At 50.3% G+C, this 24,522-nt stretch overlaps 1 protein-coding gene across 2 annotated transcripts; it reads left to right on the forward strand.

Moving 5' to 3' along the window:
• The first annotated feature begins 18,414 nt into the window (after positions 1-18,414).
• On the forward strand, positions 18,415-24,034 carry THUMPD3 (THUMP domain 3 tRNA guanosine methyltransferase). Of its 2 annotated transcripts, none has more exons than XM_005521956.3 (9): positions 18,415-18,741; positions 19,086-19,163; positions 19,645-20,181; positions 20,992-21,122; positions 21,588-21,657; positions 22,022-22,137; positions 22,323-22,433; positions 22,642-22,765; positions 22,998-24,034. In XM_005521956.3, the coding sequence occupies exons 1-9, from the start codon at positions 18,535-18,537 to the stop codon at positions 23,127-23,129; spliced, it is 1,506 nt and encodes a 501-aa protein (XP_005522013.2). In that variant the 5' UTR covers positions 18,415-18,534; the 3' UTR covers positions 23,130-24,034. The 2 variants fall into 2 exon arrangements, with proteins under 2 accessions (XP_005522013.2, XP_014107009.2); XM_014251534.2 differs by having other exon boundaries at positions 22,326-22,433.
• Positions 24,035-24,522: the final 488 nt, after the last annotated feature.

Here is a 24,522-nt window from a genome sequence, read left to right on the forward strand (position 1 = left end):
CGCCGCCTCACCCGGCCGCGGCCCCGCCGCCGCCAGCGGCCGCCGTCATTGGCGGCGCCGGGGACAGCGCGGGGGCAGCGCGGGAACAGCGCGGGGGCAGCGCGGGGACAGCGCTCCGGGAGCCGAACCGAGCCGAGCCGAGCCGAGCGCAGCCGCTCCCGCCGCCGGCCGAGGCGGGGCCCTGGCGCCGCTCCTGCGCTCAGGTTGCGCGCGGGGCGGGCGCTCCCGGACCCGCCCCGAAGCCCCGGACCCGCCCCGGAGCCCCGGGCCCGCCCCGGAGCCGCAGGGCTCGGTTCGGCCGCGCCCCCGGCCCGGGCGGCCCCGCCGTGCCCCGGTACCGCCGGTGGCGCCGGGTGCGGCTCGCCCCGTTTGCCGCCCGCTGCGGGATCTGCCGCTCCCCCGCCCGGAGCCGCCCCTCCGCAGCCCGCGGCTCCGGCACCATCGCCGCTGGGACAGCGCGGGTGCGCTGGAGCAGATTGGTCACTTCATGTTAAAATTGAGGAAAAAAGGAGAAAGCGTTAGTTGCAGCAGAAGCAGCATCAGTGGTTAAGGCACTTTATCGGGGGCTCTAGCTGAGCGCTCGGGAGCCAGTCCATGAGAGCTCACGCACTCGCCAGCAGTGTATGCAATGGCACATCCGAGCCCTCCGACTCGGCCTCCGCAGATCTACAATCAGCTGAGTGGGTCCTCTGTCTGGCCCCGGCTACGCTCCCATCACTGCCACACACAATGGGGTCTTTTATGGGTGTCTTGTGAGGACTGAATTCAGGAAGATTTGATGACTCACAGTTACTCTGCCAACTTTAAAAAATAACCCCAGCCCATTATACAAATAATTTACCTAGTGCAAGCAGGCCGCACAGAGGAGCATTCTGCATCTCAGTGGCTGTGGAAAAGGCCTGGGGAGAAGGGAGAAAAAGCGAACCCTTCCAGGGAAATGCAGCCACTGCAGAACGTGAGGCCCAGGCTCAGGGATGAGCATTGTTACTCAACTCCAGCTAGACCAAGGGGCTCAGAGTCTCAGGGAAAGCACAAACTGTGCCAGACCCCCTCTGGACACAGGGAGAGGCAGAGGACAGGAACCACAGGGAAGGCACAATGGCTGTGGGCATGGGGCAGTGTTTGGGGCAGGGTAGGAGCAGCTGGAGATCGTGTACCAGACCTAGGGTGGGTTTCTGCATCCCCTGCCAGGGTATCTGGGAAGGGGATGGGCTGGGGTGCTGTGTGTGACTGCCCTAAGCTGTACTTGGATCAGGGCTGGAAAGGCAACACCAAGGAGAGTCAATAGGTATCAAAGAATGATCCTCCAGGAACATCAGGTCTCTGGAGAGGGTGCCACTGGGGAGTGAAATGATTGATATACACCAATGGTGGATCATCTCCCAAAGCAAGGAAAAGCCAATTTACACAATGACCAGAAAAGTCCAGGGATAATGATATTGTGTTCCTTCACAGCCAAGAACACTCTGGAGGGACCTTAGGTTCTGAGCTCATTCTCCACAAAGAAAAACAAACTAAACTAAGCAAGGGAAGAGAAGCACAGGCCATTTGATAAAGGATTCATCCTAGTGGCAGTCACTTCTCCTTGCAACACCCACAGGGATTCAGAGAGTAAGGACCAGCATTCCTGATAACCACCTGTGACATCAAACAGATTTTGATTTTCTTGCCAAATTGGTTCAAGCCTGTGAGGTCACCTCTGAGGTCAAAGCTGAATGTCTGAGGGTGTTAAGCATCTTTTCTTAGAGTGGTGAAAGAAAAATACCAGTCATGAAATGATCCAACAGCACCAGGGAATCCTGCTGCTCAGATATCATGAAGAATAAAGACGCAGTGATGGCTGAAGAAAAATAATCCAATCATGAATTAATGATCTTTAATAAATATCAATGTCTAAAATGCTTTGTGGAATTTCTACTTGAAACAGCTTCTTAAAATAAAGGATTACATTGTAATTCACTTTGTGACACTTTCAACTCAGAATTTTTTAATGAAGAATGGGACAGGATGGGATTTACTCATAATAAACACTTCAAGCAGCTTGAGGTATAGAGAAACCAACAGTAGCTATGGCAACGTGGTCACTCCAGTAAGGCTAATGCAGGTTATTTCCAGGGCAGTAGCCTTGTGTGTGCTCAGGAAGCAGAGGTAATGGTGGCTTAAAGCAATTCCTAAATTAAGGAAAATTTTTTAAGCAGAAGCTCTCTTGCATTCTTTATTTCCAGCTTTAAACTGTGTTTTACAATGTGCTGAACATACACACAGCAGCCCCAGTAGAGCACTGACACGCTGCTTCAAGACACACCCACATATGTCAGCCTGAGTCGGGCAGACCCTCTGGTCAAAGATTTACAGGCTGGTTTGGGTTGGATGAGACCTTGAGGCTCACCTCATTCCAACCCCCTGCCATGGGCAGCAACACCTTCCAGTAGACCAGGTTGCTCCAAGCCCTGTCCAGCCTCGCCTTGAATACTTTCAGAGATGGAATATCCATCATACCCACTCTCACACCAGTGAAGCTTTGCCAGAGAAGGCTGCAGCCAGGCCAGAGGCCACCCCAAGCCACAGATGATATGGACACCAAGCTGTTTGTTGAAACCCTTCACAACCTTATGCAAGTGCCAGAGCTGCAGCATTGCCACCAGTTACTCATCCCAGAGTAAGGCAGCTCGTGACATGACCCCAACCCTCCCTTGGTCTTTCTGCCTTCCTGAGGTCTCTGAAAGGCAGAATCCCTTGTGCCATTCCTCGGGTTGATGAAGCTGGGGAAGGGGGATGACTTTGGCTGTTGCTTTGTGGCTACACCCTCTGCAGCCTCTCTGGGAAGTTGCTGTAAATCCCTACTTGGCCATGGAAACTATTCAAGTCCAGGCTCGAGGGTGCCCAGGACATGTGGGCTCTGTCTCAGGCTCATGAGACCTGCAGTAAACCAGCCAGACTGGGAGAGATTGCCCATGCAGGAGAGCACTCAGCTGCTGCAGGGTCAGCTGGGGAATGAAATCTCTATGAGCTGGGGCAGCAGAAGCCAGCCCTGCTGGCTGTCCCTCTGTGGGAATGGCATGGCTCTGATACAGCGTGCTGGACTGCTGGGAAAAGGCTTCCACACACACCTTTCCCAGTGTAAACTAACTGGAGACACGTAACACGGCAGCTGTTGATGCTGCATTACACCACCTTGGTTTTTTTTTGAACCTTACATCTTCTTTCCTGCCAGCAAAGTGCTGTTACCTTGTCATATTAACAGAGAACTACTTCTCGCTCTGTTCCCTTTTTTATCTCTGTAGTGAAGTGCAGTTGTAGCTTGGCAATGACAGAACTGTATCGATGAGTCGTGCCCTTGCACCCAAAATAACTGCAGACTAAGATTGTTGGATGTGGAAATGCATGTTTTCAGGTAAAGCATCCCAGAAGTTTGCTTTTGATTTTTATTTCATTCAGGTCTCCAACAACTCAGTTGTGAGTAGAAAGGTATCTTCCAAAAATACTCATGTAGTATCCTCGAGGCCATGAATATTCAGAGAAGAAAAAGAGCATTCTAAAATATATACCCATCTCAATCCCAGCCTTTTCCACTGTTGCCATCTTAGGCCCTTGTGGTACCAGTAGAATTCAGCATTACATTGGTCAATAATTCAAGTCCCTGTAAGAAATGGGAATATTTATATGTGACTAAATGCATGAAGAATTATGATAAACAACTTGGCAAGGCAACAGCAATTCTTCCCAGTAGCTCTAATTCTCCTGTAAAAGGCACTGGAGTGACAAGCTGCTCAGGACCTGCTGTGACTGCACAAGGCTGTGCTCACACTGCACGGTGCTTATCAGTGGTGAAAAGGCTCTTGTGAGCAGTTTCCTGCGGGAGATCTGCTACCTCCGTTTCCTCAGGGAGATTGCCCAGACTCTGAGGTCAAAGCTGCACTTTCATTTCCCTGCTGAAGCAGCAGCTTCAGCTTGTGGTTGAGCAGCCACTGCTTTTGGGAGAGGGCACTCAGCATCCATGCCCAGGCTCTTCAGGAAGGACATCCCCTGCACAGCGCTGCCATTTGTGTGTTGATATCCAAGGTGTGCATCTGAAATCCAAGCGGCTGCTGAAGCCTTGCCCAGGGCATGGGTTGGAGCCCTTTGTCTGACACCCCCAAAGAAGTGCTCTCCAGGAAAGCAACAGGAGCTGTTTACTCTGCTGGGCTCTTTCCGTAGCTTTGATCTTGTGCTAAACCCAGGGTGGCCCAGACTCCTCTTGGCCCATCCCTCCTGTGCACACCATGATGAAGCTGAAGCTGCCAGAACCAGATCATTAATTATATTTCCACTGATTCAGAGGAAAGTTAAATACATAATAATTCATGTGCAGCAGTCACTCCCCTTTCTCCATATGTTATTGGTCCTCTCTGCCTCCCTTTTCTTCCATTTTCCCTCATTCTCCTCCCCGCCAGGGTGAGGATGCCGACCCTGGGCTCCTGGGAGCTGTGGCTCCAGCATCCAGCATGATGCCACCATCTTCTCTTCCACCATATGGGCACATTTCTCATCAAGGCAGGGTACAAACCTCTGCCATTTGGTGCAGTTGGATTTGCAGTTTGGCTATGACCTGACCCATGCTTTCCTCTCGTAGGATGGTGCTGCTCTCCCCTGTGCTCCCAGGAGTCCATCCCAGTGCCAGAAGCAGTCAGTTTTGTGTCATCTCAGGCTAACTCCACTGCATTTCTTCCCCTCCTTCCCATTCCCTGCAGCGCTGAGCTCCCTTAGCCCTGTCTGGAGCAGCCCTGTGGGAGCTGGCACACACAGGTGACAGCCCAGCACGAAGTGACAGAGCCCCTGCTCTGGGCTGGGGGCTGTGGCTGTCCCCATGCAGGAGCTCTGGACCTCTGGAGCCAAGGGCTGAGGTTCTCAAGGGGACATGAGGCAGGTCCTTGCCAGGCTCTGCTCCCCCAGACCCTGCTCTGCAGATGTGCGGGTCCGTGGCCTCCTCAGGGTCTGCCCCACAGGAAACGCAAGCTGTGGGGAGGGAGAACTGAAATGCAGCAGGGCTTTAAAAGCAATTTTAACATTCCCAAATCCAGATGACCCCTGTTGCAGTTACTCAGGTTTTAAATTTCTGGTCTGTGCTGCCGGCATACGTTGAACTTTGCTGAAACAGTACTTGCCAAGAAGTGTTTGTTTCTTTTTAAAGAATATCAAGGCTTTGGGGATTTTAGTACAGAATATGATTTGTGGGTGAAAAACATGATGTTCACATGCAAAAGAAATAAAGCCAAGAAATCCAGTGTTTGTAATCACCCACTGGATTTAAATAAATTGATTTAATTAGTTTCTGAGGGGAAGGAGGAAAGAGCAACATAGGAATTCTTGTCACATGATTTCCATCTGAAATCTAACACAATTAGTGCAGCGGGATTCAGTTACCAAAGGCAAAAAAAGAAGGGAAATCAGGAGTCAATTGAGTTGCTGCAAAATTTAATATCTTGCTGTCATCTTTGTTCTTGGTAGAGAGTTGCTGTAGCAACAGACCAAAAAAAGAACTTGCACAAGAGGAGGAGCTTGCTGCTCTTTTAACAACATCTCTTTACCCTCCCTGAATTTCTGTTTATGGCCAATCAATTGCTTCCTGAGGTATCAGTAACTGTGGACACAAGGCAGAGCCTGCAGGTATTACACCTGTCACACACACAATGGTGTTCTCAGCTCCTTTCTGCAGGTCACATGGAGGCAACTCTTTTCTGTAGAACTGAGCCCATTCTTATCACTTGCAAGATACATTTATTCCTTGATCCATTTCCATCACTGGGAGCTCTGCACCCTACAGATCAGCACTGCGTGGGACTACACAGCTATAAATAAGAGACAGCTTTCCCTACCACTGCCTTTCTGGACGATGCTGACAGCACAGTAGCTCAGGAGGGACAGGCTGTGGGGCAGCAGAAGGCAGCAGCTGCAGGGTAACGATGCCAGCAGCCTCAGGCAGAGCAGAGCCTCCAGAGCTGTGTGCAGTTGGTCATGCTGAAGCAAAGGAAGCTCCAGGTCAGTGGTGGCTGGGCTGTCAGTGTTTTCCAGCAGTTGGGTCCCTGCTGTTTGTTGTTCCCAATTAATTTAGTCAAACACAATCTCCAGTTCTCCATCTGCAGCGTGAGACCCCCTAACAGCAATTTCAGGCATTTGTTCCGATGCATTGAATGCATTGAATGAACTCCTAAATGCAGGAGCAGGCTGGAAAGCAGCTTTCCCTGTGTGCCCTGTGCAAGGTCTCCTTCACAGCCCAGCAGGACCAGCAAGCCTGGCCATCACGGCCCCTGAACATCCCTGCACCAAAAACAGGGTCCCTGCTCATCACAGCACATCCACCTGATGTGGTGCTGGCTGGATTTTCCCGTGGGACACAGAACCGAGGGGCCGGGGCCAGCGTTTCCAGCAGCACCCAAGGCCTTGGCAGCAGCGAGGGGCAGCAGGGGTGGGCACGTGGCTGTGGGGCCCACCAGGACAGAAACTGGCTGGGCTGGGACATCGAGCTCCTGCCCACATCCCTATTTACACATCTGTAAGTGGAGTTAGCATTCCTGCTTCCTTCGGGGGTACTTTCATGGCTACTGATAGAAAGGAACATCCCCTTCTGTGCAAACTGGATGGCCCTGCAGTCTTGCACCTGTGGAGGGGCACCACCAACCTGTTGCAGAGATTCAGCTAGTTTGATTTTTTTAAGCTTCACTCTGTTGCTCTCTCTCTCTCTCTCTGGGTATCTCCTGTTGCCAGGGAGCCCTCAGGGAAGGGGCACCACAGCGCTCTGCGCCCACCAAAGCCACCCCTGGTGCCATCACCAGGTCTCCAGGCCCTGCCTGACCGTGGACCTGCTGGTGCAGTGGCTGGAGCCCTCCTGGCATCCTGCTGTGCATTTCTGCTCAAGTTACTCGGGTCTGTTGTGTTTGAGGAAAATGATCCAGTACCTGCAGCTGGAGCCAGGGCCCGGGGCCCAGCCCACAGCCTTTGTTCAGCGGCAGCAGCCCCCGCTCAGTCCTGCAGCCGGGGGCTTCCAGCGGGACAGGGGAGAGGAGAAAAGGAAAAGCCTGGGAAACTGAGCGTGCACTGTGTGCTCACACAAAGAGCTATTGTTTGGTGGCTCAGAGATGCAGTTTAGTAGGGCAGGCTGTCCTCCCGAGCAGCCCCGGGCAGCACACAGGCCCAAGGGAAGCTGCATGTGGGGCCTCTGTCTGAACTGACAGCGATTGATGAGGGGAAAGGGGCCAAACGGAGAACACAGCTTTGAGGGAGAATTCAGCTCTCTCATTAGAGCTGAATACAGCTGGCCAAAAGGGCCTTTTCCTGGAGAAGCCCCGGGCTCCAGCCACATTCACAACTTCATTGCAAATTCCAGCATGAAAGTGTTATTTCCTGAAAGAGTGGAAAGTTTTGGGGTGTTTTTAAGTGCCCCTTCACACCAACACAGCAGCGGCACAGAGACCCAGTGACCTGTCCTGTGCACCCCAGCAGCACTGAGACAATGAGGTTTGATTTTATTATCTGAGGTCTCAGTCCCATATTAGCAGCCCACCCCGAGGGGTTTTTTAGCTTTTCTCAGGAACTCGGGCTGGGAACACTGAAACGAGTTCAGTGCATTGCTCATCACTGTCCAGCCCATGGATCATCTACCACTGGGCACACACAAGAAACACCAGCACTGCCACATACAAGTTGCTTCCCGGGCTCTTGGCTTCAGCACTAATTTAGCAGGCAGGGATTTTCTGATTTCCTCCACCTACTCAACTGAATGCAAAGTAGGCTGGGATAATCACAGCTATAGGAGCTGAAGGGCCCAGAGGAGGGGAATGGTCTGTGTGTTCAAGGGCTCCAGGGGGTTTGCCAGGAAACTGGATCTGCCCCACTGCACCACCTGGTTTCTTGAGTTTTGTTTCCACAGGCATTGCCTTCTGCTAAGGCCTGAATGACAGCCAGCCTTGCTTTGCGAGGTGAAACCAGCCCTTGGTACAAGGTGTAAGTCAGCGCATGTGCTTTTGTTCTTTCACATGGCAAAATCAGGAGAAAACTGGTAATTATTATTGATATTAAATTAAATTATTGATATTACACAGTGAGATCGCACATTGTGATGGATTGGCTTAATAAGCATAAGGAGAGGAGAGGAGACTCGAGGAGAGGAGACTCGAGGAGAGGAGAGGAGAGGAGAGGAGACTCGAGGAGAGGAGACTCGAGGAGAGGAGAGGAGACTCGAGGAGACTCGAGGAGAGGAGAGGAGAGGAGAGGAGAGGAGAGGAGAGGAGAGGAGAGGAGAGGAGAGGAGAGGAGAGGAGACGCGAGGAGAGGAGAGGAGACGGGAGGAGAGGAGACTCGAGGAGAGGAGACTCGAGGAGAGGAGACTCGAGGAGAGGAGAGGAGAGGAGAGGAGAGGAGAGGAGAGGAGAGGAGAGGAGAGGAGAGGAGAGGAGAGGAGGAGAGGAGAGGAGAGGAGAGGAGAGGAGAGGAGAGGAGAGGAGAGGAGAGAGAGGAGAGGAGAGGAGAGGAGAGGAGAGGAGAGGAGAGGAGAGGAGAGGAGAGGAGAGGAGAGGAGAGGAGAGGAGAGGAGAGGAGAGGAGAGGAGAGTTTCAGATGCATGTGGAAGAAGGTCTTTGGGACATGAACACAATCCTACAGCCCAAAAGCACTGGGTCTGGCTGAGGAAAAGCCAGGCTCCCTCCTAGCAGGTCCAGCTGCCTGCAGATGTGGTGTCAGGCCTGCCTGATGTCATCACACCCCCTGCATCACAGCATTACATTTGCATTACAGCAAAGCTTCTAAACAAGCACCAGGGCCTGGGAGAGCCCAGGGTCCTTCTTGCTGCCCTAATAAAGCTGCTTTTGGGCTGGAGCAGATAATCCTCCCTTCTCAGCAGAGTCAGGGTTGGTCTGCACAATCAGTGCCAGCTCTGGCCTATAACCTGGGTGCACAGCCCTGCAGGGAGCACCAGAAGCCAGGGACATCTGCTGATGGAGATGTACCTTCCCTGGAGAAGGAAGGCTGTTTCCTGGAGCAGCATCAGTCAAACCTTCCTGGAACAGCTGAAGCAGCACAAGCACTTTGCTGACATGAGCTGTGTCAGCACGTCTGGACCTGGCCAAGCCCCTTCTGGATGTGCAGAGGCTTGGGCTGCATCGGCAGCAGTGAGGTGCCCCGTGGCCAAGCCCCAGGCTGCCACCCTCTGGGAGGGTCCCCAGGCCCTGGCTCAGCCGTGGGACAGAGATGCTGCTGCAGCTCACAGGGAATCCTGACCCTTCAGTCGCTGCCCTGCACAGAGGGAGGCTGGCAGCACCCCCCAGTCAGCACCATGGACACAAAAGAGCTGCAGGGCAGGCAGGGAAGGTGTATTGAACCACCAGAGCCTGGTTGTGCCTGCAGGACACAAAGAGACTCCCAGAGTGAGGCAAGGACAGCAATCCACTTTCATGCCATGTTTTTAAAGCTGTTTTCTTCCCCCTATGACCAGCATCACTGTGCTTTGGGTTTGACAGTTTGTGTGCACAGTGAATCTAATTTGATTTTTATCCTTTTTGTCTCCCTCTATTTTGCACACTACATTAGGCTTTTGTTCCAAGGCAGTTAAAGCAGATTTGCTGTGTGCTTCGAGCTGCCTTACAGCACTGGCAGAGCCTCAGAGCACAGATGAGTGTCACATAACAGATATGCTATCGATAAGGGGGAGGCTCGCACAACAGGGAGGCCCAGAAAACTAGAATTCTCAACAACAGCAGTAAAACCAATTGTGTGTGAGCAGGTCCCTCCAGCTGGAGAACTGTACCCTGCAAAGACAGCACCGTGGTTGCTGGAGCTGCAGCCACTGGGGGGAATTGTCAGGGAGGCTCCAAGAGCTTCAACAGAAATAGCAGCCCTGCTATTCAGCTACACCCTGATGTTTGATTTCTCCTTCCCTGCTTTCTAAGTTCATGCAGTGTTGACTGTGCTGCTCTCACAGCCCTGTGAAATGTGGACGTGGCAGAGCAGCAGCTGTTGGTGGCGCAGGGTCTGCAGCCCCTGAAGGCACCATGGGTGTGCCCAGCAGAGCTGTGCATCCAACCTCCACTGCTGCCATGGGCCAGCTCCTCCTGTGATGCCACTCAATGAGCTGCATGTGGAACCTTCCCTTTAGACAGGATCAGGAATGTCCCAGCATGTTCTAAGTATAGCCACGACTGCTTTCCAGAAAAAAAAGCTGCACTAATTTGTGTTGGCACTGATTTGGCACTGGTTTCTCATGTGTCAGTCATGATACATTTTCTTTTCCTGTCCTCCCCTAATCACTGCAGTAAGAAAAATCTGGTTTACAGTGACAGTGGAATATCCATTAGCTTTTATTTAAATGTATACAGATGCATAGATGCTTAAATGTGCTTAGATTCAAATGCCTTGAGGAGGAAATGAGGATGAAAGATACTTTGTCATGACAATAAAAAGTACATTGTATGAGACAATCCACTGGTTTAACAATACTAGAAAATATTTTAAAAATTACTGTGGACTTTTAATACCTGTGAGTTTCAGTCTGAAGGAAAAAGCCCGCCCTCCTAACATGAGAACAGTGCTGCTGCAAGGAGGGGAAAGCTGAGGCAGAACTGTGGTGATCAGACAGCCAGGACAGGAGCAAAGCTGAGGCACAGCTTGAGCCACACCTGAGCAAACCCCGAGCCAGTGGACAGCCACCACGGCTTCATGCTGGGCTTAGCAGCCCGTGGTGACACCACTCCTGCGAGGTTTCTGCTGCCTCCCACCCCTCCTCTCCGTCCTCTCCTTCCTGCAGCACCGTGGGCAGCACAGCAGCGCTCAGCTCTCCCTGCTGCTCTGGCTGCCACTGGCCCTGCCAAAATGGGCTGCACCTCGTAACTCGTGCAAGGTAAAGGACCTCTGACATGGGAAGTACTGGGATACTTGTGGGGTTCCTGAGGCACAGACTGATCAGGAGAACACTGCTCCAGAAGGGAAAACTCCATCTCCTGAGGAGTCTCCAAAAACACAGCAGGAACAAAGACACTGACCTGAAAATACCAAGCAAAAGCTTGAGTCAGTCATCTCCAAAGGCAGAACAGAAGCACAGTGCACATGTTTGGGGTTTCACCTTCTCAAAGAGCCAGATGGGCCTTTTTCTTCATTTCACTGACAGAAGACAAGGCACTGACCCTGGCTCTGTGCACTGACCCTGATTCCCTGCACTGACCCTGGCTCCCTGCACTCACCCTGGCTCCCTGCACTGACCCTGGCTCCCTGCACTGACCCTGGCTCCCTGCACTCACCCTGATTCCCTGCACTGACCCTGGCTCCCTGCACTCACCCTGATTCCCTGCACTCACCCTGATTCCCTGCACTCACCCTGGCTCCCTGCACTCACCCTGGCTCCCTGCACTCACCCTGGCTCCCTGCACTCACCCTGGCTCCCTGCACTCACCCTGATTCCCTGCACTCACCCTGATTCCCTGCACTGACCCTGGCTCCCTGCACTCACCCTGATTCCCTGCACTCACCCTGATTCCCTGCACTCACCCTGGCTCCCTGCACTGACCCTGGCTCCCTGCACTGACCCTGATTCCCTGCACTCACCCTGGCTCCCTGCACTCACCCTGGCTCCCTGCACTGACCCTGGCTCCCTGCACTGACCCTGATTCCCTGCACTGACCCTGGCTCCCTGCACTGACCCTGGCTCCCTGCACTGACCCTGATTCCCTGCACTCACCCTGGCTCCCTGCACTCACCCTGATTCCCTGCACTGACCCTGATTCCCTGCACTCACCCTGGCTCCCTGCACTCACCCTGGCTCCCTGCACTCACCCTGATTCCCTGCACTCACCCTGGCTCCCTGCACTCACCCTGATTCCCTGCACTCACCCTGATTCCCTGCACTCACCCTGGCTCCCTGCACTGACCCTGGCTCCCTGCACTGACCCTGATTCCCTGCACTCACCCTGGCTCCCTGCACTCACCCTGGCTCCCTGCACTGACCCTGGCTCCCTGCACTGACCCTGATTCCCTGCACTGACCCTGGCTCCCTGCACTGACCCTGGCTCCCTGCACTGACCCTGATTCCCTGCACTCACCCTGGCTCCCTGCACTCACCCTGATTCCCTGCACTCACCCTGATTCCCTGCACTCACCCTGATTCCCTGCACTCACCCTGGCTCCCTGCACTCACCCTGATTCCCTGCACTCACCCTGGCTCCCTGCACTCACCCTGGCTCCCTGCACTCACCCTGGCTCCCTGCACTCACCCTGGCTCCCAGCTGCAGGACTCCAGAGGCTCGGAGCTCTGTGGCACAGGGTGTGCAGCTCTGCAGAGTGTGATTCTTGTCCAGTGAGGACATGACCCTGCCTTATGGTGTTCCTGCTCCAAAGCACTGGCATTGCAGGGATGCAGCTGTATCCAGCAGCTCCCAGATCTGAGGAGCAGAGCAAAACACATGTGTAAAACAGGAGCACAGCTGAACTGTGCCAGCTGTCTGTGTGCCCAGAACTGGTGCAAAACACTGTCAGCTCTAACTGGCAACCTCAGCTGTAATGCAAACAGCACAGCCTGCTTGCTCCCAGGGACTCACAGCCACTACTTGTATGAGAGGCAACATGTTGTGGGGGATTTTAATTTGAAATAAAGGCTGGAGTGACCTTTCATTTCAGGTTTTAATTAAGCTCCCCTGCCTCAAAGCTGCAGAGAAAAATCCTGAAAAATATAATCTAAGAGCATGGTAAAGTCTCAAATGTCAAAGGCAAGCAAAATCCTGAGCTGCTGTTGTTTTAATTGTTAAGTTGGTTAGTCCAAAGGACACAGCTTCCCCAATGTTCACAGTCTGACTTTCTGTAGGACACATCAAATGCCAGACAAGTCATAGATAAAGGCCTGCATTTCAGCTGATCACAAGATGCTGATTTACCTGCATTCAGGATATTATTTTGCTATCCTTTCACTCCCTCAACTCAAAAGAGCTACTTGCAGAGCTGTTGTCAGTCTCTGGCTGAAGGTCTAGATCCCCATTTTTACAAACTAGTCCCAAACTTGCTATTCCCAGGCAGCATGACCTGGGCTCCATGGGATCTCCCTGCAGGCTCATCTCAGGTTTGCTCACCTCCTCTTTCTGTCTGGGGTTTGGCTAGTTCTTCCCCAGGCAGATGTGCAGATAGCCCAGAAATATTTACAGAAAAAGGTTAACAGTGGTGTCCAGCACTTAGAGCTCCTTCCTTTCTGCTGGACTGAGGGAAGCAGCACTGGAGGCTGCAGTCCTGCTCAAGCACCATCCAAACAGTTACTGCCTCCTGTTTCTGTAGCCTTGGCATCCCGCCTGTGTCCCCTTGTACTCCTGCTCTAGGTTCTTCCAAGAGTTGTTTCATTGCTAATGTTTGAGATCTAGGCCTTGGCTTGCTGTTAAGAGGAGGAAATTGAGCTGACACCAGCACCAGAACCTGCTGCAGCCTCACGGGGAAGCTGCTGCATCCACAAGGAACTGGGCCAGAGCAGGGGGAGCCCCATTTCCTGAGCAAACCACCCACAAGGCCAGTGTTTCATAATCAGCTTGAGCAAGACTATGGGGGAGCAGCATGAAACACTCCTGAAAATGCTTCAAAACTCCAACAAAAACTCAGCACCAACACTGCAAGATCTTTGCTCTGATGTATTTCACACTAAAGTGAATCCCATTAATGCACAAATGAGTTGCTATGTGAGTGTGGTTGAGGTTGGTACAGGGCTGTTGCTCCCTCTTCAACTATCACTTCTCATCCAAAACAGCTCCAGTTCACAGCACATCCAGGTAAAAAAGAGCCAGGTCAGCAGAGACAGTGACTGACACCTCCTCACTCTCCTATGACACGGATCGCTGGGAAATCGCTGGGTATGGAAAACCAAGAATTTGGGACAACTGGCACCTCCCTAACGCTCACTTCTACCTACCAAAAGGTGAATTTTGTGGTTTACCCCACAAATTAAGGCACAGCGATTGAAGGGATTGACTACTGTCATCTCCCTGCAGGAGCCACCCAGCCCACGCTGCTGGTCCCTGGAGGCTGTGTATCACAGCCCTGACACACAACACCCCTGACACAGCACAAGCAGCGCTGCCTGCCAAGGCCCACCACAGGAGCAATGAGGTAATGGGTTCAGCACTGTGGAGGGAGTCCCATACCCTCCAACCCAAAATCTTACAGGTAGGAATTTGGGTGAGTGACCCATATCAGTGCTTAAGTTGGATTCACTCCAACAAAGGGGTATCTTCTCCTCCTTTGAAATGAGTTTGAAGGTCATCACGTTTCAGAATTCCAAAATTACGAGCCTTGATTTTCTGATTTCACTGTTTTGCAGCTCAGTCAAATCCTAGTCCCTGCTGAAGCAATTCCCTCCAGCCCAGGGTGAGGCACACTGGAGGGGCAGCTCTAGAGAGCAGGACAAGCTAGCCAGAGGATTGGCACCCACAGCCCAGGAGACTGACAATCCTCAAATTATTGCCATGGCTGCAAGTACTTCATATGAGCCACATTTGATGATGTCTGCAGCCATGTAGTCATGGATATAGAACAAACAACCACTGAATTGCCGAAAAACAGTGAGAAAATTGAAACCTGGAGTTTGTTCTTGACTCGGCTCTCTGCAGAGTTGCACAACATTCCCAGTTTCACTTTGAAACATCTCTGTGATTTAATGCCAAAGAGCTGGGTTTCAAGTGAAGCCTGGATTCCCCATGGCTGACTTCACAGATTGAGTTCAACTGTCTAACTTGGAAGGCATCTCCCCTCAGCCTCTGAAAAACCCAGTGCTGCAGAATCTGTTAAAGAATCAGGCAGATATCTGCTCAGACAGAACACTCATAACAGCATAGTAATAGCCAGAAATTCACATGTGAACCAGAACGTGCAGGGGGTTGTCTCTGGACCAGAAGAGCATGAAACTGCATGAAGAATTAACACAGATCAGTGGTGCTTCACAAGACCCTGCTGGGGACTGTGGGTTTGGAATGAAAACCTAATTATCAAATCTGAGTTTTCATCTTACTGACATCATCCTTTTAAAATGATTTAGTATGAAGGTGTAGCAGTAAGCAGACGTGTTATCCAGGATTGCCCCTTTTCCTAGCAGAGGAGGGGCTGTGCACATACATACATGGAACATACATCATTCCCTGTGAGTCCCTGTGTGAGCTGTGCAAGCCCTGAGGCCAGAAGGAGATGCTGGGTTTGGCAGGACAGGTAGCAGGAAATGCAGTGTTTGCACATTGTTGCTTCTCACCTTGCTCCCTTCACAGCACTTCTGGGGAAGGACCTGCAAGCAGGCACAGAGGGATGTGGACAGATCTTGCACTGCACATGCTGGAGCTAGTTTGTGTGTTTGTGTGTGTATACACAGGCTCACAGAAGATACCTGAGATTCAGTCCCAGCATTTAGGGAGAGCCCCTTGCAGAGTGACTCCCATGGGGACGGTTTCCTGTCCACACACTCCCCCACTCCCTCACAGGCGCTCGGAGCAGCTCTCCCACTTTGAAATCCCAAGCACAGGAATAGGTTTGTGCAGAATGGGCTCTAAGGAGGCAATCAAACTGTTCGTTTCACATGGTAAAAGACACTGCAGACTTCCCACTCAAAACCATGTTTAAAACAGAAATAAACTTTTACTAGTAGATGAGACTCTTTAAAATAAAACCCAAACCCTCAGGCTCCCCAAAAATGTCTTTTTAAGTGTGTGCGTGTGTGCCAGTCTTCTTTCAAATATTCCCAACACAAAGATTTCCATTCAGTAACACAATTTAAATCTTCTCTGCAGGACATATTTGAAGAAATTAGCTGACAGTTCAGCTGAGCTGTGTGCCGCAATATCCAGCTGCACTGCCCATACAGGTTACTTGCAGGCTAAGAAAATTCCCAAGAGTCATTGGCACAAAGGTCACTTCAATTTCTGCCACACTTGTGCTGTTTAAGGAGTTGGGATTTCCCAGGAAATCCAGCAGAGCTCCCTGCAGGGTACAAGCTGCTGTGTGCAGGACTCGGGGATGTTCATGCCCAGACACACAGCACATCACACGTCACTGTGAGCTATTAAGCACTACAACCATTCTGCTTTTCCTCCCCCAGCAATGACTTATGATTAGCTGGAAATAACTGACTAGCCAGGAACAAAGGTCTGAACAGCAGCTCTTGTGTATGGGCAATCTCACTGACAGGTGCTGGTTACGCTCACTCAGAAGGAAAGAGGTGACAGCACTTGTGTGCCACTGCTTGGAATGCACAACCCTGCTTCTAGGGAAAAGAGCCTGAAACTGATTTCTTCTCAGCTCAAAATATCAGCAATAGCAGGAGTGTCGAGTGGTTAATGCATCCTCCCAATGTGTGGTTTAACAGGACAGATGTTGAGCCAACAACGAGAAGAGTGACAGATCCTCAAGTCCCCAGAGCAGGGTCACACAGAGGTTAACGGGAGGTAAATTAACTGAACCCTTTTGATATTGCAATACACTGTGCATCTTGTACATTCCATCCTAGAGAATAATTAAATTGACTTTATAAGAGGGGCAGTTTTTTGGGTGTGGAGGAGAGACTTTATAATTCCATTAGCCTCTGTTCTGGCCCCAAAGTGATACTTGGCAAGTCTGTTAATATGCAAAAGCCTCAATTTACTCACTAATAAATTAGCTGTTAGGAAAACAAAGCTTCAGATCAAAGGCATTAGTAAAACACAGCTGCAGACTCTGAAGATGCTCAGCAGTGCCCGTGGTAGCTTCCCAAGGCTCTATATTCTTAGCATCAGAGGCATTTTGGACTTGGGTAGGAGCTAATCAGGTGTAACAGGAAAATACAACAATGCACATTGAAGGGCCACAATGAGATTATATATTCCTGAATTGTGTTTCCAGATCTGTTAAAAATGACTGTAGGGTTTATTAGTTTTCCGTTCTTTAAAGCTCATGCTAGCTCCATCAGCACTGCGAGCAATCCCAGTCTCCTGGCTGCCAAAGCAGACCCAGGACCATAAAGTTGTACCCCTGGCTGGAAGAGGAAGAAATCCCGAACTGTGCAACCTCTTCCCTTCCCCATGCAGTTCCACTGAGGCAGCACAGAGGACTGGACCCCATTAGCCCTGTCTGACTGATCTGCACTTCACACCACAGGCTGTCTATCCACACTTCATTCAGACCTTGCCAGCACTAGTTGAGGTTAAAATCCCATTAAAAATTCTGAATTGTAAACTACTTAATTGCTTAATTGTTTCCTGCTTTTTTGTTTAATTATGTATGTAGGACTCTTTTCTTTACTAAGTTGTCTCAAAGTAAGCCAGAGTGTCAGGTCAGAAGCAGATGCTCTAGGCTGAAAGGTGACCTGAACATCCCCATGCTAACCCTTGCTCCTGCAGTAAATCCCTGGCAGCCTTCTGAGCAGCAGTGAGGTACGGCACAAGAGGGGGTACCTCCAGTACCAAAGGGCATGCAGCTGGAATACCACTGAGGAAGAAGTGGTATAGCCTTGCCACAGTGCCCTGAATGCAGAACCTTCTTCAAGAGGTCACAGGAGGGAAGAGCCTGGCACCCTCAAATGCATCTTCCTCTGGGAAGCTTTCTTTACTGCTCACTGCATTTTTACTTTGGAAGGGGGAATTTTTGATTTCACTTCTATGTGCAAATATTGCAATACAAAACCACATTTTTAAAAGCAACCTTTGGATCCAGGAGCAGCCTGAAGAACCGTAGCCCTTGCAAACTCAACTGCTGGATGGAATTTATACAACACATGCCTTTCACTGCAAGACAACCCAGATCAGGTCACACCAAATTCATTCTGCAGCTCTGAAATGAACTCAAACCAAGCAGTTTTTTCCAGGCAAGGGCCAGCTCGGGAGCTCATCACCAGGACCCGGGGGGCTGCGGGGACACCCACACCCCCGGAATGCTGGGTTTGGAAGCGGGCAGTGACCCGCGGGCCCGCCAGCGCTCCTAGAGGGAAATGAATGACCCTGTCCCAGGGTGGGAACACGCAGAGACCGCGAGCCGAGCCCGAGGGTCCGACACCCGATCCCCGCGTGTCCGCACGGACCGACACCCGTGTCCGCACGGACCGACACCCGTGTCCGCACGGACCGACACCCGGTCCCGGCACGGACCGACACCCGGTCCCGGCACGGACCGACACCCGGTGTCCGCACGGACCGACACCCGGTCCCGGCACGGACCGACACCCGGTCCCGGCACGGACCGACACCCGGTGTCCGCACGGACCGACACCCGGTCCCCGCACGGACCGACACCCGATCCCGGCACGGACCGACACCCGGTCCCGGCACGGACCGACACCCGGTCCCCGCACCGCCCGACACCCGGTCCCCGCGGCGCCGCCTCCTGCCCGCGGCCAGCGGCGAACCGGGAGCAGCGGGGCGGTGCCGCGCGGCTCGGAAGCGGAAAGGGCGGGCGGTGGAGGTGCCCGGGGCGGTGTGCCCGGGGCCCGTGGGTGCTCTGCTGGCCGTAGGTGCTCTGCTGGCCGTAGGTGCCCGGCGGCCCTGGGTGCTCCGGTGCCCGGCCGGCCGGTGCGGGTGGGTGCAGCCCGGCATGGCGGAGGCGGCCGGTGACGCGGGGCTGGCTCCGGCCGCAGCCCAGGAGGGCGCGGAGCTCGCGGCCGTGATCGGCGCCACCGTGCCCACGGGCTTCGAGCAGACGGCGGCCGAGGAGGTGCAGGAGAAGCTGGGCTCGGCCTCCAGGATCAGCAGGGATCGGGGCAAGATCTACTTCGAGGTCCCGGCCCGGAGCCTGCCTCAGGTCCGTGCGGGCTCCCCGCCCCGCTCCGCCCGCCGCTGTTCCCCCTGTGGCCGGTTCGGTTCGGTGCGGTGCAGTGCGGTTCGGTTCGGTTCGGCTCGGTTTGGTTCGGTGGGTCCCAGCCCCTCCGGCCGGCCTGGCTGCAGCTGCTGTATCCGCCCTTGCCGGCGTTTCAGGGGCAGATGAAATGACTGATGGGCATCTTAAATCAGTGCAGAGATGTAAACTGATAACTCCCGTGTGGCTAAAGGTGGCAAACCGTAGTCTCTGAAACCTCGACGTAACATGGCAAAATTCTAAGGACAGTAAACACGGTTAGTAATGTCTCACCTTTTCATCTTGACTAGGTCCATCGTCTGAGGTCAGTGGATAATTTATTTGTTGTTGTTCAGGAGTTCAAAGACTATCAATTCAAAGAAAATAAGGTGAGTCTGGGGTTTGGAGTGTTGTTTGGGTTTTTAATTTAAGACAAGCATCAAAGTATTCTGTTTAACAAGTTTTTCATTTGTGATATTATTCCAGTTCCCTTTTACGGGCTTGTAAATGGAAGTGAGGCCATGTTGTCTAGCATAATTTCTGCAGTCAAATACTTTACACTGGCAAAATCTGGGATATGAGCTGATGCTATGTTTGTAGGTCACAGACATAGGACAGTGAAGTGTCACTTTGGTCACTTAATACATTGTTGTCTGTTTTACGAGATAAATGATGGAATCCTGTGAGTCTTGTGATTTTCCGTGTAATTCTGTTTAGTTATGGCAAAATCCAGACAAAAAAACCTGTAAGCTTTGCGTAAACATGTAGTGGATTAATGTTTAATAAACTCCTTTGAGAGACCTCAAAATAAAGGATAACTTTTTAGAGGATGGAATAACTTCAAAGCACAACTTTTTCTGTCTTTTCAAGGAAGATGCTCTAAAGGATTTGGAAGATTTGGTTAAAAAGCTGCCCTGGGCTGATCCATTGAAAGTTTGGGAGTTGAACAACAGCCTGAAAAAGAAAAAGACAAAACGCAAAAAACACGGTGTGCAGAGTCCTGCAAGCAGAGAGAAGCTGAATGATGGTGGAGAAGAGAGAGGAGCAGACCAAAGTAACAGTAATGACCAGGAGGACTGTGCCCAAAACCCTGTGGCTGTGGAACCTGCTGATGGCCAGGATACAGAGAATCCCCAAGCAGTGACATCCAGAAATGGGGTGGAGGAGGAGGAAGATAATGAGCAATCAGATGTGAAAGTTGAAGTGCAGGCGAGTTCTGAGAGTGGGACCAAGGCTAGTGACGGTCAGACAGGTGAAGGAGAGGCAAAGGTGCTGAAGTTCCGAGTGACGTGCAACAGAGCTGGAGACAAGCACAGCTTCACATCAAATGAGGCTGCAAGAGACTTCGGTGGAGCTGTGCAAGAGCACTTCCAGTGGAAAGCTGACATGACCAATTTTGATGTGGAGGTATGGTGGCATGCCTTGGAAATACCAATGTTTCTGCAGTACAAATTTTTAGTTCTTATTTCTGATGCTTAGAGATCCCCAACCTGCTTTCTGTAACTGAAAACTGATAATGCTGAAATCAGCCTCCTCTGAAGAGTTCATTTCCCTGGCAACATTATGTGTGTCCTCTTTCCTTGCTGTCACCTTCAGTAAATCTCCTCTAATGCATTGTTTAATAGCAGTCTAAGTTACCAGGAAATGCTCCAAATGGAAGCTGGTTTTGAGGTGAAGGGGCCAGAAGTAGTTAACAATAATGTCAGGTATTTATTTTCTGTCAGGAGAGAGCAGAGGCTGGGAGAATAAAACCAGCACCACATGCCTGTCGGTGGTGAGGAACCACTGTTTTTGAGGGGCAGAAAGACCTACGTTTTTCTTGCAGGTTTACTGAGGGCTGACCACTGCCCTGGAGTGAGATTTCATCTTTCTAGCTCATGTAGTCCCTACCACAAATATGACTTTTATTGCTGCTTTTGCAAATGGTTTACTGTGTCATGCAGGACTTACAAACCAAATCTTTTTAGAAGCCAGTGCAATGGTCATAGCACTTTTAGAAGTCTTATGCAGCAGATTTGGCAGGAATGAGTGTGTGAATGCTCACCTGAATTCTGTCCTATTAAAATGGTGCTTTGCTTTGCTTTCCAAGAACAAAAGATTTTTTATATGTCATTCCTGGATTTTAAATTACCGTCTTAAGATACCTGTAAGTATTTACTAGGCATTCTGTGGAAAGCCTCTGTTACTCCTGAAATTCACTTAAAGTTTTTTCTTTAGGTTCTTCTGAATATTCACAACAATGAAGTCGTGGTGGGAATTGCATTAACTGAAGAGAGTCTCCACAGAAGGAATATCACACACTTTGGACCCACGACGCTGCGTTCTACTCTGGCTTACGGCATGCTCAGGTCAGGGCAGTTACGTTGTATTATGCTCATTTAACAAGTCATTTTGTTTCAGAAATTAAACCTTTTCTCTCCCTCACTGCTTCTTCAGAAGCCATTTTTGTTAATTCTGAAAGAAAAATAAATGTAAAACCCCAGGAGTAGCTGACATCATGTGCCTTGTAACAACAGTGGGTGTTTCCCAGCCAAGAAAAGTAAACATTTGCTGTATTAGCCAAGTTTCAAAATAGTGAATTTGTGAAATTCACAAAACATGTGAATGCGCTTTCACAGAATGTTTTCACATTCTTGAAAGAATTTCATTGCATTGCTGGTTATAAAATAGTAATTAACTGGTGGAAAAAATAATCACAAAGTTTTTTGTTAGAAGGGTAGAATCAGAGTAATTAAAATCATTCACTTTCCCTCATTTACAGAAATTCAGGATTTTAAAACATTTCTCACAATATCTTTTCTTCTGTTCCTCAGACTCTGTGATCCCCAGCCCACAGATATCATCGTTGATCCCATGTGTGGTACAGGTGCCATACCAATAGAGGTAATTCCTTCTTGATTTTTTAAAACTTAATTAAACTTGTCTGTATCTGCAACTCAGTAATATGTGTAAGTCTTCTTGGTAATGACTGAATAGCAAGCTCCAATCTCACCAATTTTTGAACAGATGCAAATACACTTTTTGTAAATGACTTCATGTTCCTTCCATAGGACATAGCAGGAAGATACTAAATCCAAAAGTATTTTGAGCTTTAAAGGTGCAAAATACAGCTGTTACAGAAATCTATATTTCCTGCCATCCACTTGCAGTCGCTTTGTTGTATTCTGTCACGTTTGAGAAATTATTCTGGGTTTTTTTTCATTCAAGCAATGTTGATGCTAATGTTGTTCATTATCATTTCCCCCAGGGAGCTGCAGAATGGCCCTACTGCTACCACATTGCAGGGGATAACAGCCCTCAGGCAGTGAAGAGAGCAGCAAACAACATCTGCTCCTTACTGAGGAAAAACGAGACTAAGGACAGGTGAGAGGAGCCTGAGGGATTTACCTTTCCTGCAGTGTTGTATGCACAGAAATCCACTTTGCATTGATGCATTTGAGTGTCTGGTTCATATTTTCTTGTTTATTTTATTGCCAACATTCTAGACCTCCCTAGTGTAAAAGCCTTCTGAGTGCTCTTGTCTGAGGGAACTGCCTTTGCTCTTGCAGCAGCAATGCCCTCGGCGTTCCCTTGGACATCATCCAGTGGGACATCTGCAACCTGCCGCTGCGCACGGGCTCTGTGGACATCGTGGTGACAGACATGCCCTTTGGGAAGAGGTGAGATGAGCTGGGAAGGTGCTGCACCTCACTGCCCTGCGCCAGGGCTGCTTCTCCCCAGCTGGGCCTGCTGGGGATGGAGTGTGAACCCTGTGTTAAAAATGAGCTTGAGTAACTGTGGTTCCAAATGAGCCAGTTGATGTCTGAGACACCACCAACACAGAACTGGTGCCAGTGATCACAATGGGGATCTGAATTTATCTTGCAGGATAGGGTCGAAGAAGAAGAACTGGGATCTCTACCCAGCTTGCCTGATGGAGATGGGCCGGATCTGCACCCCAGGGACAGGCAGGGCTGTGCTGCTTACCCAGGACAAGAAATGCTTTGCCAAGGTTTGTTCTGTGAGAGAAAATCAAACCTATTTACACTTGAAAATACATGGAGGGAAAAATTGTAAGCTGTCATCATTACAAAAGATACTCCATGTACTAAGCAATAATTAGTAATCTTAAATTCAGTTTTGGACCTGAAAAGTCCTTTGATGTTGCCATCAGATGTGATACAGAATAATAAAAAAAGAAGTTATTGTCTTAATGGAACTCTTTGGCTGTTTTTGGCTTGCAGGCCTTGTCCCGCGTGGGACACATCTGGCGCAGAGCTCAGACGGTGTGGGTGAACGTGGGGGGACTCCACGCTGCAGTGTATCTGCTGAGGCGCACCTGGGAGAGAGCAGAGGAGAGAAGGCCCTTCTGGTGAACTGCGTGGGAGAAGACAAGGGATGCCTGCAGACTGTTGAATAGACAGCTGCTAAAGCAGATACCTGGGAGCATAGGTCTGCCAGTTTCAAAACCAACCAACCTGTGGAGACATTGGCACACAAATATTAAACCAGGGATCAATTTCAGAACTTTGGCATCAACTTTCCTTGGCTTGAATCTTCTCTTTCATTTTTCAGTTAAACATTTATTTCTTCTCCTTACAGTAGAAAACATGTTGAGGCAGCTCTGGGGGTGACAATTTATTTACCAAGGTGTATCTTCAAATGCCTATCAGTACTACTAAGAGAGTCAGATTAAAGGGTTCAGGGGTAGTATCTCTAATGTAGTTTTCTCATTTATACCATTTCTCAAATGTAAACTAATAATAAACCAGTATCTGGATTTTGTGGTCTGATAAGCAAATTCCAGTTGGCAAACAGTATGCTGTGCTACTGCTTCTCTTGCCTGTTACCTCACCTTAGGGCTAATTATCAGTAAATGTCTGATCCGTATTTTAGTGTTCCATTACCATGGGTGAGGGGGTAACACACAGCCTTAGAAAACAGTCTGTAGTTACTATTTGAGGACAGAGATTCTTTCAGCAGTTATATTAAAAAGTTGAGGGTTGCAGTGTCTACCATGGATGCATCAACGTGGCAATTTGAATTTCTTAGGTAATTTAACTACCACAGCTACACTGCCTCAGTATTCACAAAAATATTGTTGCAAATATTTTTTTCTTCTGTGACTATACTACGATTTCTCAGGCCTCTTACTCTGCTCATCAGGGGCTGAAAACACATTGCTGGTTTGCCCTTTCCATTACAGTGTGTTCATGCTAAGTATGTGTAATTGTTCAGAGGTGAATTAACAAGTATTAAAGTTTTAGAAGATTTGCATAAAGAGTTGAGTCTTAATTGTGTTCTTTTTCTGGTTCATGTCCAGATTCTCTAATATCTAGTTAGTTTTTCTCAAATGTTACTGTTTTCATACGTGTGTGATAAAGATAATACAGTGTTTATATGTTTGTGTTGTATTATTCCCTATATACAGGGAACGTACAGCTGAAGGATGAAATATTTTGGTACCCAGAGATCAGGAGAGGAAGGAACTGGCAGCTTAACTGTTACTGGCTGAGGAAGAATTGGTTTGTGGCAGCCCTGGTGAGCCCAGTGCCTTAGTCACAAGAGCTGTGAAATGAGGCTGCTGGGCCATAAGACGTGACAAAGAGTTGACAGCTCTAAGTGACAACTCGCGTGCCAAATGCCTGTTGCTTGCTGTTTTCCTCTGCTTGTTGAAACCTTGTTAAAGCCCCCTCACGGCGGGCCCGCTCCCTCACGGCGCGCTCCGCCCCTCACGGCGCGCTCCGCCCCTCACGGCGCGCTCCGCCC

The sequence above is a fragment of the Pseudopodoces humilis genome, chromosome 13 (genome assembly GCF_049639895.1).
Source record: "Pseudopodoces humilis isolate 2021_Gansu_Grassland_sample_001 chromosome 13, ASM4963989v1, whole genome shotgun sequence".
Taxonomy (NCBI): Eukaryota; Metazoa; Chordata; class Aves; order Passeriformes; family Paridae; genus Pseudopodoces; species Pseudopodoces humilis.

Bases quoted from the DNA above. Each gene is read 5' to 3' on its own strand.
- THUMPD3 (XM_005521956.3), top strand. From the start codon at position 18,535: ATGGCGGAGGCGGCCGGTGACGCGGGGCTGGCTCCGGCCGCAGCCCAG. The intron at 19,164-19,644 runs GTGAGTCTGGGG...TGTCTTTTCAAG, and splicing joins ATCAATTCAAAGAAAATAAG to GAAGATGCTCTAAAGGATTT. The intron at 22,766-22,997 runs GTTTGTTCTGTG...TTTGGCTTGCAG, and splicing joins ACAAGAAATGCTTTGCCAAG to GCCTTGTCCCGCGTGGGACA.